This window comes from Epinephelus moara, chromosome 21, assembly GCF_006386435.1.
Source record: "Epinephelus moara isolate mb chromosome 21, YSFRI_EMoa_1.0, whole genome shotgun sequence".
NCBI classification, from domain to species: Eukaryota; Metazoa; Chordata; class Actinopteri; order Perciformes; family Serranidae; genus Epinephelus; species Epinephelus moara.
In genome coordinates this window covers 26,353,932-26,377,855 of record NC_065526.1, presented here as the reverse complement: position 1 = coordinate 26,377,855, position 23,924 = coordinate 26,353,932, and the positions used below count along the sequence as shown (strand labels likewise).

General features: G+C 40.0%; 1 protein-coding gene across 1 annotated transcript in view; it reads left to right on the top strand.

Moving 5' to 3' along the window:
* Nucleotides 1-23,924, top strand: part of ak5 (adenylate kinase 5) — a 100,891-nt gene that overhangs the window by 42,108 nt on the left and 34,859 nt on the right. Inside the window, exons 7-8 of the mRNA XM_050033785.1 lie at nt 2,135-2,225; nt 11,607-11,680. Of these exons, the coding sequence (XP_049889742.1) occupies nt 2,135-2,225; nt 11,607-11,680 (165 nt within the window). The remainder of the gene's footprint in view (nt 1-2,134; nt 2,226-11,606; nt 11,681-23,924) is intronic.

The window sequence follows — 23,924 nt, the reverse complement described above, 5'->3', positions numbered from 1 at the left end:
ACCTTCCAAACTTAGACTAATTTCTGGCGAGGGAACAACTGGCATGGCTGTTTTTAAAGGGATCTCTTGAACTTTCACCACAAGATATGTGAATGAAAATGGTTCTGTGGATACCCAGTCTCCTTTAAACTTGAGAAGGCTTGCTCCTGTGTTGTTCCATACAGTCAATATACTCAATCAAATTAAAGCTGTATATTTGTCTTTTTAAGGAAAATGACAACCAACCAATTCAACAAACAACTAAAGGCCTTGCATATACAGATATATAACACATTAAAATAGGATTGTTGAGAAACTCAAAATGTTAACTCTACAGGAATTAATGTATGCACATCAGATAATCAGTAACAACAATTGTAAGACAATAAAGTATCAGTATGCGATTCCTTAGCTCTCCATGCTGGCAAAGTTTTAACTAGCCTGTAAACTTAAACAACTGATTTCTCAAATTCAGTCAAGGCTTTTGGTTTTAGTGTGCCACCCAAAGCTTTTCCATTCCTGGGGTCACCACTGCTGTCTACACTAAGCCAGCTTTTGACAATCAAATACTAAGTGTATCAGAAATGGTCTCCAGAGTGGATGAATCTGAAAATACCAGCCTCCTGTTTGGGGTATTTAGGAAAACTGAGCTTTTGTTTTATATTCCTGATCAGATGGTGTCACAAGCTGTCTCGCAGGACAACTTTTCATCACCTCTTCGTCTCTTTGTGAGCACTCAAAAGTTAAAGTTAGAGTTTGGACAACATGCCTAGGTATTAGGCATTATGAACAAAATAATAAGAGCTTTTCTGTCTTTGGTAGTGTTCATGTACCCATACCACATAACAAGAGGCTGTTTTAGAAAACAAAAAGGACAACCCGAAAACTCTAGGGTGGAGTCGACATTTTCAGATTTAGCCAGCTCAGTGTGGATGAAGCATTAGTTTTGATTATCAGTCTAATAAATGGACACAGGTGCACTTTGCTTGCTAATATAAACACTCTGTTCTGCTGCACTGAAAGTTCCCATCCCTCGCCTGCCGTCTGAAGAGCCTCTGTGATGACATTAAATCATCAGCCTTTTCTCCAAAAAGTCAAAGCTTCTAATCTGTCCTTGAAAAGTGACACTTTCTCTGAAGAGTCTCAGACAGCTTCTTGTAAATATAAATGGATTATCCGGAGCCTCTCTGTTAAAGTAGGAAAAAGATTTTGGTTATAAAAGACGCTGCAGTGTGACAGCGGTCATTTTTCTCTGCTCATGATGCCAGACACATCCACAGCTCTAATGGGTTTTTGAATGCCTCGCTCTCCAGAGGAATGCAGGTGGACTCAGGGGCTCAGGGGACTCTTCCACACAGCAGTCACCAGGGCTCCTTTTTTTTTTAGGTTTGTTACCATGGAAACCCCAGGAGGAAGCTTGGTGGTGGGGTATCCTTATCTTACATTTCGTCATTTGACCTCCACCCACAGCTGACATTCATTCATTTCTTTGTTTAGTTAACATGGCAAGTAAGAAGCCCTCCTGAGAATCACACACCTGCAGGCAGCGGCAAACAGAGCAATTATGTTCAGCCTGTTTATTTATACCAGTTTTTTTGTACGCACAAGGTCGCCTGTCAGCTCCTTGTCATCGTCCCTGATGAGAGCAGAGGGACGGCCAAAGAGCAGATTAGGGAAGAGGAGAAGTCTGCTTCGATCAGCTTCTAGCTCACTCACAAACCCAATTCTTCACGGTCAATTTGGGAGTACTGTACGTGCAATGGAAGACAGCCCGCCTCCGAATAATCTGAAAGGCACCGACTGACACAGAGGGGAGGCTAATTTATCTAGCGTTATTAAAGCATCCTTCCGGTGTGTGATGAATACAAAATGACCCCGAGTGTGAAGCTCCCAGGGTCGCGTCTCGTTTCTTATGTTTGATCTTTTGATGAGTTTCATTCTGGATGTCACGGCGGCTTAATGAACTGAGTGTGTCCATTGTGTTTGTGATGTCAGTCAGGTCGTGACTTCAGTGTACGCCTTGCATCTGTCATTTCTGTTAAGCTCTCAAGCAAAAATAAATAAATAAATAAAAGGTCAGGAAGCTAATTAATAAAAATTTGAGTAAATGAACAGAGCATCTAAGATGATTTTCTTTTTTTCCCTCTCCTTCCAGTTGGATGCTGACCGAGACGAGGAGGAGGTCTTCTGTGACATCAGCATGACCCTGGACAACAAGCTGTTTCCCTCCAAAGAGCCAGCAGCCGGTGAGATATAAAACTTATAAAACTGTGAGACAACAAGAGGACAGCAAGGAAGATTTCTCCCAACTGCCTTCATTGCTGTGGCAAATACCTTGTCCCTGACATCGTGGGGTGAACAGAAAAATAAAGCAAAGCAATCTTGCTTGCTTGAACAACATTTGTGGTGGGCCACATACAGTATATATTGAACAACAAGCTTTGAGCCGCTTAAAATTGGTCTGTGGGCATCGATTGGCCCCTGGGCTAGACTTAAGACATGCCTGCTCTAATATAAGTGAAGGTCCTTTAGGTTTACTGCAGTAAAAGCACGAGCACCAGCATCAAATATACTTACAATACCAAGAGTAAAAGTACTTATTATGCTGAATGGGTCATTTCAGAATGATATATATTATATTTTGGTTTGTAGTCATTGATGCATCAATGTGCTCATCTCTTCAATGTTGCAACTGGTGAAGGCAGGGCTCATGTTTTAATGCTATATGTACTGACAGGAAGCTTGTGAATTCTATCTTATTATAAAATATCATAATGTTTTTACTGGTTATGTTTTGTATCAATAATCCCAATCTGCAAAGTATTAAAAGTATCAGATAAATGCAGTGAAGTAAAAATTATAATACTGGCTTCCAACATGTAGTGGAGTAAAATAAAAGCAGAAAATGGAAATACTCAAGTAAATTACCTAAAAACAGTAATTTGATTATATGTACTTAGTTACTTTCCACCACTGGAAGCCATTTACCATTTATGGTGTGAAACTTAAGATTGTGGGATATTAAAAAAAACAGCAGCAAAGGCATGATGTGGCAGTTGAACAGACTTTTAGTCATGACTTTATTATAATCTCAGACGGCAATAGATATGCAGCGCTAACTTAAAGAAGCGCAACAGAATTACAGAGCTGACTTGCAGAAAATACTGTGTATGTACGATAGAAGTGCTCTACAGTGATGGGCAGTCAGATTAAATGATTTTTGTCTCATAATCTGTTCAGTAAATTGTGGTCATACAATATATTTTGAATTATTTCAAATGATCATAATCCTACAGACTGACTGAAGGAACTCACATTGCCTGTAGCTGAATGTGAGGCGGGTTGAAAAATGAAAACCTTTATCATGGTTTAGTCGCTGGGCACTGATATTTTTGGGAATTAAAAAGGAAAACCTTGACAGTGACCAATCTGCATGTATGTGTACTGGTTATATTAGTAAGTATTGTCCCTTGAATATTATCCAATATAAGTGCTGTCGTATATGAATGCTATTTATAGACACAGTTGCTCAGTCCTGTAAGTACAGTGGTGGAAGTACATTTACTCACATGCTCAAGTACAATTCTGAAGAACCTGTACTTGAGTATTTTCATTATCTGTTATACTCCTATTCCACTACAATTCAAAGGCAAATATTCTACTTTTTACTCCACTACATTTATCTTGCAACTTTAGTTACTAGTGTCTTTGTTGATTTAGATTAATAATACATAATATAATCAACAAATAACATAACAAAGTATTTGGCTGCTCCCAGACTTGACTTATATACATATATAAAGTAACTACCTTAACCAGGCTCAACATCTAAGTGATCTAGACACATATGCATCATCTGCATAATGAATACTTTAACTTTAAGTAAGCACAAATATATTCTGATGCTAATACTTTTGCACTGTTACAAAGGAAATTTGTGAAAGCAGGATTTTTCCTTGTAACAGAGTATTTCTGCACTCAAGTAACAGATCTGAGCACTTCTTCCATCACTGTGTGAGGAAAATGTTACACAGCTACGACGAGAGGCGACAGCATTTGATGAAAATGAATGTTCCCAGCGGGAGGGGTTTGTTCAGGCCAAGTCATAACAAATAAAGAAAACATTATGTTAGGCTGTGTTCCATGTATACTTATTTGTATGTAAGATGTAGTAAAAAGCATTCTTTAGAGTAGCTACGGGCCAAATGATGATGAAATATGATGCAATAGATAAAATACACGGCAAAGAAAATCTTCAGGGGATTTATTGCTTTTCAAGAGCTACATGTGTACAGTGTAGAAATGCTTCTCCAAAATAATCCACACACACGCACAACAAGAGAGAGGAAAAAAAAAAAATCACCCACCAGCTCCCTGGTTACCATGAGAGTTGGCATAGCAACCAGTGAAGCAGGGTTGGCCACGCTTTGTGAGAAATACAGAATCAACAAGGTTAGAGCCGGTCTTCGATCGATCAGATAGAGACTACATGTGTTATGTAAAACCTGATAATGTACCGTTTTATAAAATGAGCCAGACAGATCCACATTCCTGACTGAAGCCGACTCATGTTGGTTTGAAAGATATGATCAGTCGGAGCTCTGCGAGTGTTTCTGCAGGTATCTCATACAGTGATAGAAATCATAAAGGTTTGAGTTAAAGGGAAAAATGTTGCTGTTGGAACAGAGCAGAGCTGGCAAAATCTGCCTGGTTTTGGCTGCAAAGCTGTCATTATTTTTCATCATAATAAAGTGTAGGTGTAACCTGCAACAGTTCCCACATCTTTTAGGCTGCTCACTGCCTCACACAGTTTCCACGCACATTTTAAATGATTCTTTATTTCCAGGGAGTCTGTTGGAAAAGAGGCTGTTAATGTATTTACTTTGTAGTTGTGTTGTTTTCCAGTTCTTGCATATTTTGCACAATGGTTTACTGGCACGTGATGGTGACACGTTTGAATGCAAGGTAAACAGTCTGTGTGGAGAGGCAACACATTCTCACTCTGACCTCATCACATATTGACATTTTGGTCATGGACTTTCCACACCTACATACAACGTGCAAGGTACCCTGGGTGTGTTGGTTGTTGACGATCTGGGACGCTGTGTCAAGTTCTGCCTGTTACATGCATTGTCTTCTTTCAAAATACACTTCGGTTTTCACAGGAAATTTACCATTTACATAGAGTCTCTTTCAGAATAAATGCACTACGTCTGTACAACACCACAAATCCACTTTTTTTTGTCAACAACAAACACACATGGTTGGGTTTAGGCAACAAAAGCATGTGGTTAGGTTCTGGAAAAAAGAACAGGGTTTGGGTTTAGAATCTTACGGGACGTGAACACCGCTCTCTCGGGTTAAAGTCGATGTTTGTTGGACTTGTCCACCACCCTTCCCGCCCACCCACTCGGACTTTTGCCACCTTAACTTTTGTCCTTGTTGGCGCTGTTTAACTATAACGTATCATGCCCATGTTAAAGGATGCCTTTTTTCGTTGGTTTCTGACGCTGCAAGTCACTGCCCTGGATTTTAACAACTTCAGAGTGAGACCAGGCATGCGAGGTGAAACGCGCTGGGTGAAACGCCCATCTGCTATTGTCTGATGACGATTTAGCTTTTATGAAATTTCGAATTATGAAATTCTGGGCCGGTACCAAAAGTGATGTTTAAAAAAACAATTTGGAGGAGATGTGATCTTGAAGACACAGAGGAGAGCTTATTATTGTCATTTTTATTTCATCAAGGCAACATGTCGGTCCTTCAGACCTTCATCAGACAAATCTCTTGAAATATTAGCCCTCATCCCCAGAGGCTTTATCATCCTCAAACAGTAGCCTATGAGTTCTTAGACTTATACAGGAGAGTTTTAAAAAATCGAATCATTATAAATTAACAGTTTGATACAGATCCCTTTACTTTGCAGGAATACTTCTATATTGTTTTTTAGGAAATACACATATTTGTTTTCTTGTAGAAAGTTAGATGAGAAGACTGATACCACTCTTAAATCTATCTGTTAAACCAAAGGCTTCAGCCAACAGCCGGATAGCTTAGCATAAAGACTGGAGACAGGGAGCCAGCTCTGTTCAAAGGTAGCAAAATCAGCCTGCCAGCACCTCTAAAGCTCACGAATTTACACAAAACAACAATGCAACATTTCACAGGAGGCTATGTACCGGACTATTTCTTGGCCGAGAACTTATCTAGACATAAAGTGAACCACACTGAACATACTGTGTGCTACAGCTCTGTTCCAAGGCTGTTGTTATACTTAGTAGCTTACTGTAAAATCTCAAATAGTTGCCTTCACTTACCTGAGCTGCAGTGGTAGCTTATTTGAAGCAGGCTTATATCAGAGAAAGGCTGTTATTTATAAACCCTTTTGTCTGTGACTGGGAAGCGTCTTTCTATTCTGATCTGCTCCTATTTGCTCTTTTTAATTTTCGTCAAACTGCATTATGCTGTTCATACAAACTCAACACGGCTGTGTGAAACATCTGCAGGGTACCTGTATGGTAATTCAACTGTAGCTACTACAATCTGCAAAATACAGTCTGGCTAAGGAGTTAACACACTTACACCAGCAGTGACTGAAATAGGACAGAAACACTTGGTTGAGTAATTCAGAACAACAAAGAGTTGAATATGAAATGATGATATTATTGAATTTACATATCATGCACATTTTATAACATGCACCAGTTTATCCACCCTTGTTTTTGTTTTTTTTTGCCAGACCTTTTTTAATTTTGAGAAAGCAGGCACAGCAACATGCAGACTACTGTGAGCTTCAGTGCAAGTCTGTCAAAATGAAAGCACAGCATACATTCACAGCATACTGATTAAAAGTTGTTCATGCCAGTGGAAGGATCATTCTTTTGTTGCTTCTGGTTTTGCCAGATTTTTTAAAGGGTCTCTCTGGTGTTGGTTGCTCATTACAGAGCAGAGGTTCTCTTAAACTGTACAGATTATAAAGCCCGTTAGGAACAACTTGTGCTTCTGGTCTTTATAAATAAACTTGACTTGGCTTGTTTTGTGGGCACAGTTGCTGCACAGCAGGAAACTGCGTAGTAACTGGGAGGAATACATTTTGAACATTGGCTATTTGTGACAAACCACATGAATAACCTTTTTTTCCATTCTTTTAAGAGCAATGTGGTTTATTCAGAAAGGGTAATTTTGTGATGAAGAAAACAGTACAGAGTGGATGTGCCACAACAGATTTACTCAAGAGGTTTCTTGTCAGGACCACATACGGCACCTCGAAATAGTTCAGGAGGAGGAAATCTGTTTAGATTCAGTGTTGTTCTGATGAAAGGAGAGCAGTGAGCAGCAAAGAGAGCTGTCAGTGGACAGTCAGTGACAGTTTGGATGGGAGATCATCATCACACGATATTTGACCCACAAATCGTCCATAAAAAACAGTTTGACAGCTTTTCTGTGGAATGTCTACAATAGGTGATAAAGGCCAGACACTTAATGTGATAGAGGCTCGCGTTTCCAGCGATTCTTGACATCAAAATTGTCTCATGCTACTTGACAGCCACCTGACAGTCTCGACAGCAGTCTGCTTCATGACAGAACACTGAAATACAGACTGTGAAACACTGTGTACATGAGAGGCAGAAAGCCTGCAGAATCTAAAAGACAAAATCCATTTGCATGCAGCAGTTATGTACCTGCACTTTGAGATGCATTTAAGAGCGGCAAGACATCTTAACATTCGTCAACTATGTTTCCTGTAATGGAGCCTCACAATGGGTGTTCCACCCAGGAATATAAAGAAAAGCTCCCTAAGTGGAGCGCAATTTAATAGCTCCATTTTACACTCTTATATACAAATAAGGAAAATAAGCAATCTGGGTCACATATGTGAAATCTTTAGCTTCAACCTTGCATCTTCTCAGAGCAGGCATATGCAGAGAGGGAGGCTAAGGGTGCTCGAGCACCTGCCCCTTAACCATGCGATGTCCAAAGTGCCCTTTTGTCGAGGCTTTTTTATGCTTCTGTGTCGGCAATAGCCGTGGCCCGAGGCATTATATTTTGGGGTTGTGTGTCCATCCATCCCATCCTTGTGAATGCGATATCTCAAGAACAGCTTGAAGGAATTTCTTTAAACTTGGCACAAATGTTCACTTGGATTCAACAATGTACGGATTAGATTTCAGTGGTCAAAGGTCAAGGTCAATGTGACCTCATGTCTCATTCCCGTGAAAGCGGTATCTCAAGAAAACCTTTAGGGAATTTCTTTAAATTTGACACAAACATCCACTTGGACTGAGGAATAAACTGATTTCAATTCTGGGGTCAAAGGTCAAAAGTAAAGGTCAGTGTGACCTCACATGACATGTTTTTGGCCATAACTCAAGAATTCTTTAGCTAATTATGACAAAACTTCACACAAATGTCTGATAGTATAAAATAATGAAGTGATGACATTTTATATTCAGATTCACTGTGACATCATTATATTGTGCATGGAACAGTTTTCTGGCAATTACTCGACACCACATCAGGAACAGAAGGGGAAACATTTGGTCGGATACTGAACTGGTGACACTAATCTTGGGTGTCTACCTTGAAACTGCTGATTGGATAGATCTTCTGTGTATGCGTATGTGTGTGTGTGTGTGTGTGTGTGTGTGTGCGTGCGTGTGTGTGTTTGCTGCAGGGCTGTAATTATAGTTTCCTTTTTTTTTTTTCTTTTTTTTTTGTGTGAAAGCCTTCCTGTGGCCCTTTTCAGAAAGAACATTATACATCTCATAAAAATTTAGCTTTAACTAAAATGACCTGAGTGCTGTCAGTCAGTTTACGTCACATGATGATGGCCTTCTACCTGTGACAGGTGAAAGGTCATCTGTGAGGTGCCCTCCGTTGCGACCATAGTTGCCACACAGGATTATAACGTTATATTTATAGTAACAGCGTTACACACCTTCAATCGTGTATTCGTTATGCAGCGTAAGTATAAGAGTGGTGGCTGACTGCTGGTTCTTACTGCAGTCAAGTGAGACGTCATTCGAGAACACCTGGTAAAGCCAGCTGCTGCATGGATTTGTATGCTGGTTTTTTAAGTTACAGGTGAATGGAATGGCCAAAAAGTACAACGTATTTCAGTAATAATTTCTCACATTTAATATACCAAGTAAAATGACATTATATTGCACATTATATGAAATTCTGTTATAACAAAGGGTACAGTTCCAAAGCTAAAATCTCATTAAATCATTATCTTTGACCTGGTATAAAACCTTTCCTTCCTGTGTTAGCTGAAAGGATGACCCTAACTATGACCACACAAAGGTTCATGTGGTTTTATTGGTCAGTTCTCGAGAGACATAAAGGTCAAGTCACCTTAAATTACACACACACACATTCATTATTTCCTCATATTAGAAATGTCCTTTTTTTCAAGCCTTCATAGGTTGTATCAAATCTTGAAAAGATTCCTGTTTAGGATGACCCTGACTATGTCTGTGTCAAATTTCATGTGATTTTACTGTAGAGTTTTTGAGAAATTTAAAGGGAAAGTCAGCTCAAATGACATTGCAACATTTATAATTTCCTATTATTTATTTATTATAATTTTCCTCTGATTTTATCAGGAGCAGTATGATAACAATAGTGTGATGCAAGTAGCTGTAAGGCTCCATGTCACATTCTGTTTGAATATTGGTTACTATAACTCCAGGTTATGCTGTAAATTTTGGTGCTTTAAAAATATTGTTGCCCCTTTTTAACTTTGAGCACCTGCTCCTCCAAAGGTCTCTGCACGGCTCTGTCTCAGAGATCAGGTGAAATTGCATCAATCTGCTGATATTAAAAACAATATGAAAAAGCTGCAGGAAACAAACAGACCAAATGAAATTTAAAAATAGATCACCGTAGTGGAGACAAACTCTTCAAAAGAAATTGCCTCTCCATCTGCTGCTTCCAGTGTGTTTTCCCCAGGAGAGAGGAAACTCTGCTGCAGCCTCGTAAATCCTCAGTCTGTAATTATGTTGACCAAACTGAGATGTTGCTGACGACTGCAGCCTCAGCCACCTGACATCACCGGCCTCAACAGCAAAACAAAAACCGCCACGCTGTCATACCTGTCACACTTCAGCCCCTGTGTATTTTGACATGCTGCTGACTCTTAAGTCTGCAGTGACGACGCAGGTCTGATTTTCTCTCTAAGTCTCTGATGCTTTTTAACATAATGCATGGAAGAAATGCACAGCTACTGTCTCTCTGGATTCTGCCTCAACGTTTGAAGCTGCAATCTAACCCAGTTCTCTGTTCAGGAGGCTCTGGCACGCAGGAATGAAATCTGCCAAGGGGAAGTGTTATTCACGACCCAGTTCCACCGAGGAAGGGGCGGAAGATGCTATGTGTTAGACTTTATCACAACATCACCTTCTGCAGCTTTCTGACAACAGGAAGTTCAGGTCCAGTTCAGATTCAGGTGTTCAAGGGGCCAAAATTGACCCTAACTTGTGGATATTTTATTTTCCTCAAAGTGCAGCTGCATGTTTACATCTGGAAGTTTGTTATGTATGTATGTAAAGAGATAATGCAACATAAACAGGCATATTTCTACTGTAATGGAATTTATCCATCATAGCTAACGATACATATATCTCTAATTAAGCAATATCACACTCGAGCTCGCGATGTTGTACTGTGATATCGTCACGGCTGTGATTCGGTCGTAGGCACGAGGCCGCAATAAAATAAACAATGTTTGAACACACCTTAAACAGGATAATGTGATCAGACCTTGGCCTTCTGCTAGTGAGGTGTGGAAGGAAACCTGAAGAATCAGCCTTGGATAATGTCCAGTAGCATATTTAGATGGATATCACTGAAAACTAAATATCTGTTGCAGTAGCGGATGCTGATATGGGCCTAATAGGCGTTTGCCCAGGGCGGCACTTTGTCACAATGTGTGTGTCGGGGCGGGGGGCGGCAGGAGCAGGGTTCGGCCCACTTGACATGCTGCTGTGTTGTGCTATGGCCTATTGGCACCTCGCTCCATACAGTGCTGTGCTGCGCTGCTGTGCGAGCAGCGTGTTACACACTGTCCATAACAATAACTATGTCAAGTAACAAACTGCGTCGGACTCGGGTCGGTTCGGGCTCTAGTGTTTTCACCTGTAAGTGCGAGCACGTCTTTGTGTGTTTGTGTGTGTGTGCGTGTGTGTGCATTGGAGTGGAACTCCGCTGTGTGCGATACAGAGAGCAGAGGAGAATTGCAAAGGAGACAGAATGGCGACACACCATTTAGGCTAGAACGGCCACTGATCTGTTGACTGTAGTGTCTGTCTCTCCCTCGTTTCCTGACTGATGAAATGTGGCACTCATGACAGCAGCTGAATTGTCTTAAAGATGACTGAAGATCACTGTTGCCAGAGTGAGACTTTTAAAGTACAGAACACATATTAATTTATTCTTCTATTTATTTATAGATTCATTCTTAAGAACAGGTCCAAATGTCACTAAAGCAAGTGTTTAAAAATCTTTATTTACACTGAAAATTCAAAGAAAGACACTTGTTCTAATTCCTTTAAGAAATGAGTCATTTAAAGTTAATTAACAGTAAACTCAGAGTTTGATTATTGTTCTCTTTGTTCTGTCTTCAGGTCCCAGTGAGCTGGATCTCAGTCTACTGGGGGAAACCAGCAGCCTGGCAGATGTTGCCTGCAAGTATGATGAGGTAAGATTACGATACCTTTGGAAAACATCTCTAATACAGCTGTGTTTAATGTTGTCCTAAAATACTGTGGGCAGAAATACAAATACAAGAACTTTACTAAAATAGAATCTAATCAAGGACCAGATCTGATCAAGGAACATTTAAAAAAAGACTTGACAAAGCATTAAATGATTATTTATAATTCCTCTAAGTATAAAGGATTGATACCACACTCCATTAAACAGATGGAGATGGACCAGATGACGTGTTTCACTCTTATGCTGTTGCTTGAACTACAGAACAAAGAGTGAAGAAGCAGAAATAAAGAGAGAGCTGCCCCAAAGTCAGACCAAACGCCAATTAAATTGCAAAAGTACAGCCGTTTCCTCTGTTTTGTTTGGTCATATAGCACCAATTTGAACAGTATTTGCATCTTTCTACTGCACTGACAGCCCAGTTTTGTGAAAAGACCGTCTTTTTAGCAGTGAAACAGACATTAGATTATTCAGATTACTCTAACTTCCTGTTTAGACACGCATGTAGCCACAGACCCAAAACAGCCAAAGTAGAGGATTACAACTGATATAGTTTCTGACTATAAAAAAAGTTTGATCCCAAGAGCAGCAACTTTATCCATCAACTATCCTCAGCAGCCTTTAGCCATAAAATCACTCACTGACTCAGATTAAAAAAACAGATAGCAAATCTTGCAGAGGAGAGCTTTCAACTCAGCTACCTCTGAATTACTGCGAGCAAAATACTGTCCACAACTGAGCAGCCAAAAGTAAATGGAGTAGCTCCCTTGTGTGAAATCAATGTATGAATGTGAAGAGGTGTGCTCCTGAAAGAGAAAATATGTACCGCAAAACGACGTCTGGTTAGAAAACTGAGAATCATTAAAGCACCCCGGGCAGCAGGACTCCCAGGAAAAGAAGAAAGCCCTGAGTTAGAGAGATGAAGTGGAGAAAAGCTGAAGAGACAGAGGTAGAGAGCTGAGCAAATTGTTTCTAGACACTCAGAGGATGGGAAATCAGACAGAGGTCAGGGTGAAGCTTCATTTCAGCGCCAGGATTGTTTGGAGGAATGATGCTCGTCTGCATCCTCGCCAAGCATTACACAACAATATTCTCCATCTCTGGACCTCGCTGAGTCATTCGGCCTTTGAAACAACTTCACTGTTGTGCAGTTTATGAAAAGACTTGCATTTATATTTACTTTATTTGATAGGGATGACGCACTTTAAGACAGTTCCAACACAGGGTATGAGACTGATGTGTTGCACAGAGAGTTTATAACAACTGCTAATTTTCAGCTCTTGTCGTGAGTTGGGCTTTTACATGTGGGTCTACAGTGTTCATCATAAAACCACAATACACTATAAACATTGGAGGCACAATAAAATACATCTACCACAATACACCAGTACACTTACACTAACACCCCTTAGAAATTTTGAGCGCAGTTAGCTGAGAATAGGTACAGCTAAAATTTGTCATTTTATGTTTTTGAAGAAAACAAAAGCAGGGCGAGAGTGGAAGTAAAACCGGCAAAGAAAGTATTTTTGTTCCTAAGGGGAGACTGTGGAGTGTCTTAAAGTAATACTTTACCCATAAAACATATGATACTTTAGGCTACCACATTCCTCCTGTTGTCTTTCTGTGAGACTTTAATGTCCAGACCTGGTCTGTTTAAGGGGTTATTTCATGTTGTCAAATCTCATCGGATCACTCCATCCCTGTCTCTTTTATATGGATGGACATATTTCATTTTGTTTTCCCCTTTATTATAGAGTTGGATTTCTATGTAATTGTGGGATTTCAGCTGGAACCAAATGCTGATCTCATACTAGTACTTTGTCTTATTCAATTTAAAATCAGTATTACTCTGTGCGTGAAAATGATCAGGATAATGCATGTTCACACTTTGGTTATACTGATCTAGAAAGTTTATAAAATGGAGCTTTTTCACATTTTAAAGGACTGCTTGATAGATTTTCTTTTAAGATTGATGTTAGAATAGGTCTTTTTTTCCACACAAGACATTTTAACATGTCACAATATGAAAAAGCAGCATCCATCCATCCATTCATTTTTAACCACTTATCTGAAACCATGTCGTGGTGGCAGCAAGCCGAGCAAAGTATTCCAGACTCCCCTGTTCCTAGCAACACTTTCCAGCTCCTCCTAGGGGACCCAAGGTGTGCCCAGGCCAGACAAGATATGTAATCCATCCAGCATGTTCAGTGGGACGTGCTCGAAAAACTTCTAACAGGAGGCGCCCAGGAGGCATCCTGATTGGATGCCTGTACCACCTTAATTAATCCCTTTTGACTTGAAGAAGCAGCGGCTCTACTCTGAGCTCTCTCCGGATGTACAAGGTCCTTACTCCTTACTTCTAAGGCTGAGCACAGCCATCCCACGGAGGAAACTCATTTCAGCCACTTGTGTCCACAACCTCATTCTTTCAATAATTACCCAGAGCTCATGACCAGAGGTGAGGGTTGGGACTTAGATGGACCAGTAAATCAAAAGCTTTGCCTTCTGGTTTAGCTCCCTCTTCACCATGACGGTGTGTCGCAGCTGATCCATCTTAGGCTCGATTCTACCCTTACTTGTGAACAAGACCCCAAGATACTTGAACTCCCTCACTTGGGGCAGTAACTCCCTCCCAACCCAGAGGGGGGCAATTCACTGTTTTCCAGCACAGAACCATGGCCACTGCTTCACACTCGGCTGCAAACTGCCTCAGTGCATGCTGGACGTCACGGTGTGGTGAAGCCAATAGAACCACATCATCTGCAAAAAGCAGAGATACAATTCTGAGGTCACCAAACTGAACCCCTTCCCATGCCCGGCTGCGCTTTGAGATCCTGTCCATGAACATCACAAACAGAATTGTATCCTGAGAGAAATTGTTACCCAGCAGCTGCAGTAGCATGATATGAAGTTACTCTACAGTCTACTTATCAAAGGCTATAGCTCTTCACTTTAATACTCTTATACGGTAGTGATACGTGTTGTCTATTGTCCACCGTTCTGTCACAGTGTTTAATGACAAACAAATTTACTCTCACAGCCGGGTGCTTTGTCACAACAACATCCTGCTGGGTGTCTCCTGGGCTTCATGGCCGGCTGTGACTCTCTAATAAAAGCTCTCTCTCTCTCTCTCTCTTAGTCATGCCACATAAAAGTGGACTTAAAGTGAGGCTGATTGATAGTTATTGACCACTGTCACCTACTCATCAGTATTGAGGTGCAATTAGAGCCAGAACAACACCTGGTCTATCAACACCATGGGCTGATAATCCCTGTAGGAAGTACAAGGAGAGTAAAGCCAAAAAAAACAGAAACGGCAGCCGGCTCATCGAAGATGGCGTCGTCCCCGTGCAGCACTTCCTGTGAGCAAGCAGTGACACTCTTCTTGTCTGTGAAGTGGAACGAAGGCACCGTGCAGCCTTGTCATCCCATATTTGTGGCCTCGGATGTGAGATGGAGATGAATTTTGTTAGCGTGCCCATCCACAGAAGGGCAGAGCAGCTATTTTGGGTTTCTGGTGTCAGATCTCAGGGACATGTTCCTCCAATTATTTCTTGCTTCTCACCACCTCTAATTTTTTCCTGATGAAAGAACACCTAATGTGGATGAGCCGTGCTTTTCTGAGTCTATATTGCTGTTTAAAGGTTCATTTCAGTGACTCAAGTACAAAGTGCAAGGTACAATGTTTGCCTCTGAAATGTAGTGGGGTAGATGCAGAAAGTAGCATAAAATTGAAAATACTTAGTTACATTCCACCACCAAATAAACAATTGAGGGCTGTACTTTGTGAAAGCCACCTAGATTGATGATGACGAGCACTCTTCAGCCCACCAGAGCGTCTCTGCACCCATTTTGACAAAAGTGACAGTTCGATATTGTGGTCCCGAGGTTTGAAAATAATGAGTTGAGGGTGACAGCCGCACTTTATTTGATTAGCTCACACAGGTGACTCACCAGGAGAGTCTGACACAAAGGAATTGTTCGCAGAAGTGAAGATTGTACCGCTGCCAACAACAATGTCATCATCCTGCTCCATTAGAGGTCAGCGGGATTTTTAGCCACACAGAGGAGCGGCCTCTGGACATAATGATATCAGTCTCCACAACAGTTCTGTTGGTTTTCTATGTAATCTAGAAATTCATAGTTGTCAGATGATTCATTATCTCTGCAAGTGACAGAAGATTTACTATTTTGACAATTGTTAATTTCATGGTTGCAGCTTCACAAATGTGAGGATTTGCAGCTTTTCCATTTAATTAGTTTCAGAAAAAAAAATCAATAATTTGAATGCATCTCTGGGTAGTCGTGATGGCAGTTCTCACTAATTTCATAATTTCTACAAATCAAACGATCAATCCATTGATTAATGGAAAAAATAATCAGCAGATTAATAGATAACAAAAATTAATTCATTAATTGCAGTGCCACACAGAAGAGTTAAAAATGAGCTCCACCTCAAGCAACTACAACAGTAAGATGCTGCTTTCAAATTAATGCATGAGTTATGATAATCTAATGATGTAATATTTAATAGTACAACAGTCATAGTGGACATTTTCCTGCATTGAGGACTTTAACTTTTAAGACTTTAAGTACATTTTACTGATTATTTTAACATACTTTTACTTATGTCACATTTCCAAGGACTTATATGACCAATAAACGTAGGGCATGGATGCAATATGTCATGTAGGGGCTTTTCTACCTGCTACACAGACTCCATCTTTGCAGTGTGTGGTTGCTGCCAGCTTCCCTGTGAGTGCATTGAGTTCAATCAAGTGATAATGCAGTTGGTTATGCTGGGTTTGAAAGCACAGGCTATATTAACTGGTACTGAATTAACTAACTGGATCATTATAACTATAGGATGCATTGATTTGATTTGATTGTTTTAATGTGAACTGTAAAAACACACACAAGGTTGCTCTGCTACATCACATTGTCTTTGATACAATCATTTTAAACAGATTGTACTCAGGTTTTACACAGTTACATGTTAGTTTTACCTGTTAGAGGGCTGCGGAGCCATGCATAGAGAAAAATAAATAGACCAGACGTGTAAAAATAATGTTGTGCAGTGCAGCACAGCTTCCATGATTAGTGTAACAGCTTCAGATTATGATGGATGTGCTCTGCTGCAGGCATGCTGCTGCAGAAGTGTCACGCCACGACTGAGTCCCATGTATTTTGGACGTTTCTTGTTGCAGAGTATTTGTACGGTGTGATATCAGCGCTTTTACTGAAGGATCTGAATACTTCCTCCAGTACAGCTAAAATACAATTAAATTTGCTCTTTATGTCAAGCAGAAAATGATTTAATTTGATCATGATGATTTCGGTGGTTTCCTGAAGACTAACACTTGGAATTTTGATTATCCAGTGACTCCACAATCAATGGCGCTCTCTGGAAAAAACTGTACAAATTTTTCACATTATACTTTAATGATATTTGATGAGAAAATGGAGGAACCATTTAGCCCCTGACCATCCGATTAGCACCACATTAAGGCCACTATTTTCATGTGTATACAGGAAAGCAATCAGTACCGTAAAAAAAATAGAGATAGAGATTTAACTAATCCGTTTCTACCAAGGAGGTACAGCAGCTAATTCTTTAACATCTCTGGTTGTACTGTTGTGGACAGTGTTGTATAAACTGCATGGATCACAGTTGTATCAATGTGATGAAGTACATGGATGATTTTTCCAGGTATTTTAGTTAACTGGATTAGTAAAAACATCATGTTATATAATCTACAGTTTATTAAAGATTTTTTTTAGGATGAAAATGTTGGTTGTTCCACCACTTTGTTCCGGATTTAAGTATGTCAACAGAAAAAAAAATGTCTTGCCAGCATTCGTTCAGCAGCTCTGTGTCTTAGTGTGTAACGAGCACTACAGTGTCACAGAGCTGCTAACATGGATACAGCGATAAGTTTGCTGGATGTTAGCGTAGGAGTGTGTGTGTGTGTGTGTGTGTGTGTGTGTGTGTGTGTGTGTGTGTGTGTTTATGACCGTACACATGTCTCTGTGTGTTACATGTGCCATCATCCATCACAAACACACATCAACTTCCCAGGAATTAAGAAAAACAGTCTTTTTTTACTGAGTGCTTGTGTACGTGTGTTTACATACATATCTTGTCTCCATCACGTGTAAGCAATGCGTGCTTTGCGTGTGTTTCTTCTGTTTCTCTCTCTCTCTCTCTAACTGAGTCATCAGACCAGTTGGTGTACCCACATGCCAAGCTGGCTCGTCGTTGGCACCCAGGACTCCCCCACACTGACAGCATTTATTTAACACTCTCAGAGCTCTGCTTCACTTTATTCTGTGTCTCTGCTGTTCTCCTCCTCTGAATGTAACCGCAGCTCCACTTCACACCGAGCGCTTTGCAAACAGCCGCGTGTATAAATCGCAGAGAAGTCAGCTTTACAGCAATGGGAGGTCAAGAGCTGCTAATACATGGAAATGTCAAAGGAGGGCTTTTAATCAGTCATCCATTTGCAGATGATGCTGAGCTGACGTTTGTCTGACGTTTACTGACAGTCAGCCGTCTCTTTTTGTAAATACCTCCATAGAATACAAAAAACAAGACAGTTTCATTGCTTAGGCAATGAGGAGTTCACACAGCGTCACTTCAGTCGGCACTCAGACTGCTGACACTTCACCTAGGGGTGGAAGTCTTTAAAGGAATTTATTAGATAAATATCCTGAATACTGATTCTTCTCTGGGACTGAAAAAGTTTTTTTTTTTTGGTTTTTTTTTTTTACTTTTTTGTAATCTTGTGTAGCCTCTTCTTGTTGAGCTGCTTCATTTTTGGCTGATAATCATTTAGCACAGTGGTTTTCTTCTCAACCCTTTTCATGACAAGGCCCCCTAAATTGATACATATTAGGTCATGGACCCCTATTTGATAAGATTTCACTTCAAAAACCTCCATCGGAAAAGATTTTGGTTGTCAAACATGATTAATTAGTTGATTGTTAGTTGAATAACTGTGGAGGAAGTGAAACCATTGATCAGGATAGTCACTCTTATAACTCTTTGTCACATCAGACTCACTTCTATAGCAAATTAAATAGTAAAAATAAATTAATTTATTAATAAACTATTCTCCATTTTTTGGGGGGGACTCATGGGAACTACCTACCCCTGGTGGAAAACCACAGTACATTGTGTTACTCGTGCACTAATATACACTCATATTTTTATTGTTCATTTTTTTTATTGATTGACCATGACTGTATTTTGTGTCCAAATCTTTTAAGTAAATTTATTATAATGTTATATTTAGAGGATCAAACTTATTGTAAAAAGGGCCTTAAATGGGTGGCATGGTGGTACAGTGGTTAGCATTGTTGCCTCACAGCAAAAGGGTTCCTGGTTTGAACCCCAGGGTAAGGGAGCCCCTCTGTGCGGAGCCTGCATGTCCTCTCTGTGTCAGCGTGGGTTTTCTCCGGGTACTCCGGCTTCCTCCCACAGTCCAAAGACATGCAGGTTAATTGGTGACTCTAAATTGCCCGTAGGTGTGAATGTGAGTGTGAATGGTTGTCTGTCTCTATGTGTCAGCCCTGTGATAGTCTGGCGACCTGTCCAGAGTGTACCCTGCCTCTCGCCCAATGTCAGCTGGGATAGGCTCCAGTCTTTGCTTAGGCTTAGGTATAAAATGAACTTGGGAAGGTTTAGGGAAACATCATGATCTGAATCAAGGTGGGGGGAGGCTAGTCGTCATGGTCACAATAATAAACATGTGGCATTTGTGGCTTTAAAAAAGCAACACTGAGGAAACAGGAAACATTCAGCTGTCTCCCATTTTAAATTCCAGCACTGTCGCTCTGTGACTGCATCACCTGACCTCCTTTGCTTATTAAAATTTCATGTGTACGTGTTTATGTAACTGATGACAGGACTCCACCTGGGATTCTCATCTGGGTTGAATCTGTCCATCTACAGACCTTCTTGTTCGCACGTATATGAAGCAACCTGTTACATGAATCATATTTACTCGAGCACTCTTTGTGCTCTGCACCACTATGCAGATTTCATTGTGTTGTCCTTGTTTTAGCTGAGAGTAATGAAAAACCAGAGTTAAATTCCTTGTATGTGTACACATATATGGCAAAAAAAATCTGAGGAAGACATAATGTCTTTTTTTAGGAGCATCTATTATCTACTCAGCGTGCAGGTGCCTTTGTCTCAATGTTGTTTTTGCCGTCTTGCACCTGATATAGTTTTGGGACGTTGATATTTTGTTGCTCCATAAAATGCAAAAACAATTTAGTGAAATTACTCGGGCACAGTTTGAGAACGAGAACAACCCGTATTTCTAAATGTTTGCTACATTTATGTGCACATCAGATGTTTTTCTCCCAAATGTGAAGTCGGATGCTCAATTTTCACACATTGAATTGCTTTTCGGTGGGAAGTGAAAGGAAACATGGAGGTGATGAAGCACATAATGGCTTGTTTGGACTCCTTTTAATAGTTGCATGCCTGAGAGACCTGGCTAGTAGAGACAATAGATGCCTGTTTCATGTTCCTAGTCAGACTTTTGTAAATGTTTTACACAATTGGAGTAGTTTCCACTGCCAACAAACACTGTGAGGTTGTAAATTTGTGTTAGATAATGCAACTTTGTCTAAGTTTGTACTAAAGAAACTATTTTTTTTGGACATTCCCTCCATTCTCCTACAACTTGGTGCTTGGATGACTGATCATTTTCTGTTTGCCTTTTAAAAGATTCATTTACATTTTAATTTTGAACCCTCTCTGCTTTATTTGAATAGAAATGAGTCGGCACTAAACTGCAGAGTCCATTAGGGAAATATTTGATAAATTGTTTGCTCAAATTGTCCCAAATCAAATTACAAATCATTCATTCATATTATTAATGAATCATGCATTCAGTGTAATTATTTTGCTACCTTTATTCAATCATTCGGATCCTCAAATTGCTCCACGCATTTAAATGAATATTGCTCATTTGTCTCTGTCCCCTCGACACTCACTGTAGCTCTGTTATATTTAATAGTTTTATTGTCATCTTATTTATCTTATTAAATACCTGGATATACGTCATTTTGGCAGGTGGTTGTTAAACAGCACATTACGATTGACATCCTGTACACATTAATATTTATCGAGATAACAGATTGTTGCTACTGCAGATGGTAAAGATATCTCTTTAAGCTTCTGGAAAACATAATGGCTACAAGAACGTAAATGGGGGCAACTGAGTAATTAGCAAATTTAGCAATTAGCAACATTAGGGTACAAATGATTATTTCTAAGGAGTAAGTTAAAACTGCAGGAGGTCAATTGTGAAATAAGTCACTCGTAATGAATCAACAGAGAATTATCTACCACCTCTGGGGACGTCTGTCAACTTTTTGTTTTGGTTTTACTTGACTGGTTTGGGTCAGACCCTCATTAGCATTGTTGCAGGCAGCTCTTCTAAACCCACTGTACTCAACCTGCTCAGCACCAAACAGCAGACAGACAGTTAGTAACAAGCATTTAGTCAGATGATACCATCAAGAGTTGGTGGAGACCAAAAACAGAGCTAAAAGACAGTTAATATTTGCCTTAAAGGGATAGTTCGGATTTTTAGTGGGGTTGTATGAGGTGCTTATCTATAGTCAGTGTATTGCTTACGGTAGATGACGCTAAGCAATGCACTGCTGTCTATGGGAGTTTGTAGCAGAACATATTTTAGCCACTTAAAATCACTTAAAGTGGACGGTATATTGAGAATACTTTCACCACTTTCCTTTTCATCAGATAGCCCTTTCCTTTGGCACCAAATTTTCTCAACTTTGGAACTTCAGTATTCATAATTATCTCCCTCTTTCCGCCTGTTCGGTCTTCCTCTGCAAAATTTGTTCTCTGTACTCTGGTTCACAAAGTTACCCTTTTGTCTCCACAGTGAACGGCATTTCCTCGTCACTGACATAATCACAATGTTTTTGGGTATTTTTGTATTTGTTGTCTCCTCCATAAACCGCTGAAAGTCTGGCCCAAACAGCTGACCTGCAGCACTGTTTCACTTATGCATAGGAATACGGATGTTTGACAGATGAGAAAATGTAGGCCCAAAGGAAAGGTGCTATCTGACGGCAAGTTGAAGCTGTAAAAATATTCTCAATATAGAATCCACTTAGACTGATGTTAATGTTTTAGGTAAGCCTTTTTATTCGGTGGCTGAAACACATTTTGCTGCAAACCCCCATCCACAGCAGCACATGCTGAGCTTAGGTGTTGGCACGTCTGTCTGCTTCTCCAAACAGGGACATGCCGACCTACATCTACTGTAGGTAATACACTGACTATAGATTAAGACCTCACATAACTCAGCTTTAGAATACCCAAAGTATCCCTTTAAAATCATCAGGTGACCAGAGGCACGACTCCAAATGAAATCAAATGTTGCTCTGTATATGCTGAATGAGTGAATAAGCAACTGTTAACACGTTCATCATTAAAGACGACTTAAAGAGTTGGGTCAGGATTCTGTCTATGAGTCACTCCTTTTACATCACACAGTCATTTGATCCACTTTTCAAATAAAAATACTGATTACAGCGGTTTTAAATTACTGCAGGGATCAGAATATTGAATAACTTAATTAAGATTTGACTCCCTTTATTAAAAACAAAGCTCATGCTAAATCAGGACAAAATGAGCTTCTCACTCAGCAAGACTAAATGGATTCCTGCTCTTATCTCTTACATGGCTCTGAATATTATCCTCCTCTGTGCTTCACAAAGATCCACAGTGATCCCGCTGTTATCATAATCATTCTCAGTATGAGCTGTGCAGACTTTTGTGTGTTTGTCTGTTTCTGGTGTCACCAGACTGTCAGGTCATAAGAATTCATGATATTGTCTGACAATGCCAGCACTCGAGTTACTTGCAGGTCATTTGTTCCAGAATGGTGCAGATGGCTAAAATTGAGGAGGATAACCATGGAAACCTGCAGCAATGAGACTTGAGGGAGAAATTTTCTCAGAAAAATGGTCTCAAATGTCTGAAATAGTTAATAGCGCTTGAACCCAATGAATCAGACTTCCTCTCAAAACAGATTAAAGTGGAAAATGTCTTTCTGTAATTTCTTTCTGCCCTGGTTTGACTTGGACATGTGTTTGTATCTCTGTATGAGGCTGCTGAGAGGTTCAGTCCTCCTCCAGGCTCAGACCATGTGTTCGCTCCAGGGAGACAGAGGGTTGACTCAGTACTCTTATTCTCTCAAAAATCATTTCATCTTGTTGTCTTTTCTCACTTTCAGTCTGAGACCTTACTGTGTTTTTCTCCTGCAGAATACTGTAGCCTTTTCTTTGTGTCTCTTGTTTGATTTCCTCTTGCCTCTTCTTCAGTGTTACTTGGCCAAAAGTATATGGACACCCTATGATTCTGCTCTTATTGCTACAGGATGCAATTATATTCTAAACAACAGTGAGAGGAACGTCCGTTCCTTTTTCAACATGCCAGTGACCCCATGCACAAAGCCAGGGGACAGTTTCAAAGATATTTTAGACCAGGGCTGGGTGACCTGGAGACAATCAGATATTACAATATTTTTGATCAAATACCTCAATATCGATATTGCAGCAATATTAAGTTGACTATTGGTGCTTTCACAAAATATTTACACAGTGAATTTTTTTTGATAAATAATCATCAGTAATGTGGATATAATGACTAAGTGGGTAAAGGCAAATAATAAAAAAGTTTACTGTAATGCTGCCTTTAAAACCAGGGAAAAAAAACACTTCCAATTTCATGATATCCCAAATCCCAAAAAACACCATATCCTGTCTCTTATCACGATATCGATATAACATTGATATGTTTCGCAGCTCTGTTTTAGACTGGTCTGTAGTTAGGGTCACCCTGCTTATTTTTTTGCTGTTGTTGTTGTTGACCACCACAGTAAATATACAGCAATGAGGAGTCACTTACATAAAATCTTTGCGTGCCCAGTAGAGCTGCCATTCATTTTATTATTGATTAATCTGCCAGTTATCTTCTTAATTAAAGGATCATTTGTTTCGTCTATGAAATTGAAGAGGCGTCATCAGTGGTTATCAACCTCATAGACATGTGTTAGAAGACAGCTGCTACACCTACTAGTAGGTTCAGAGGGTCGTTATGAGCCCGATAAAACTGTCACAGTTTTTAGGTTAAGGCACCAAAACCATGTGATTAGGTTTAGAAAAAAGAACATGCTTTG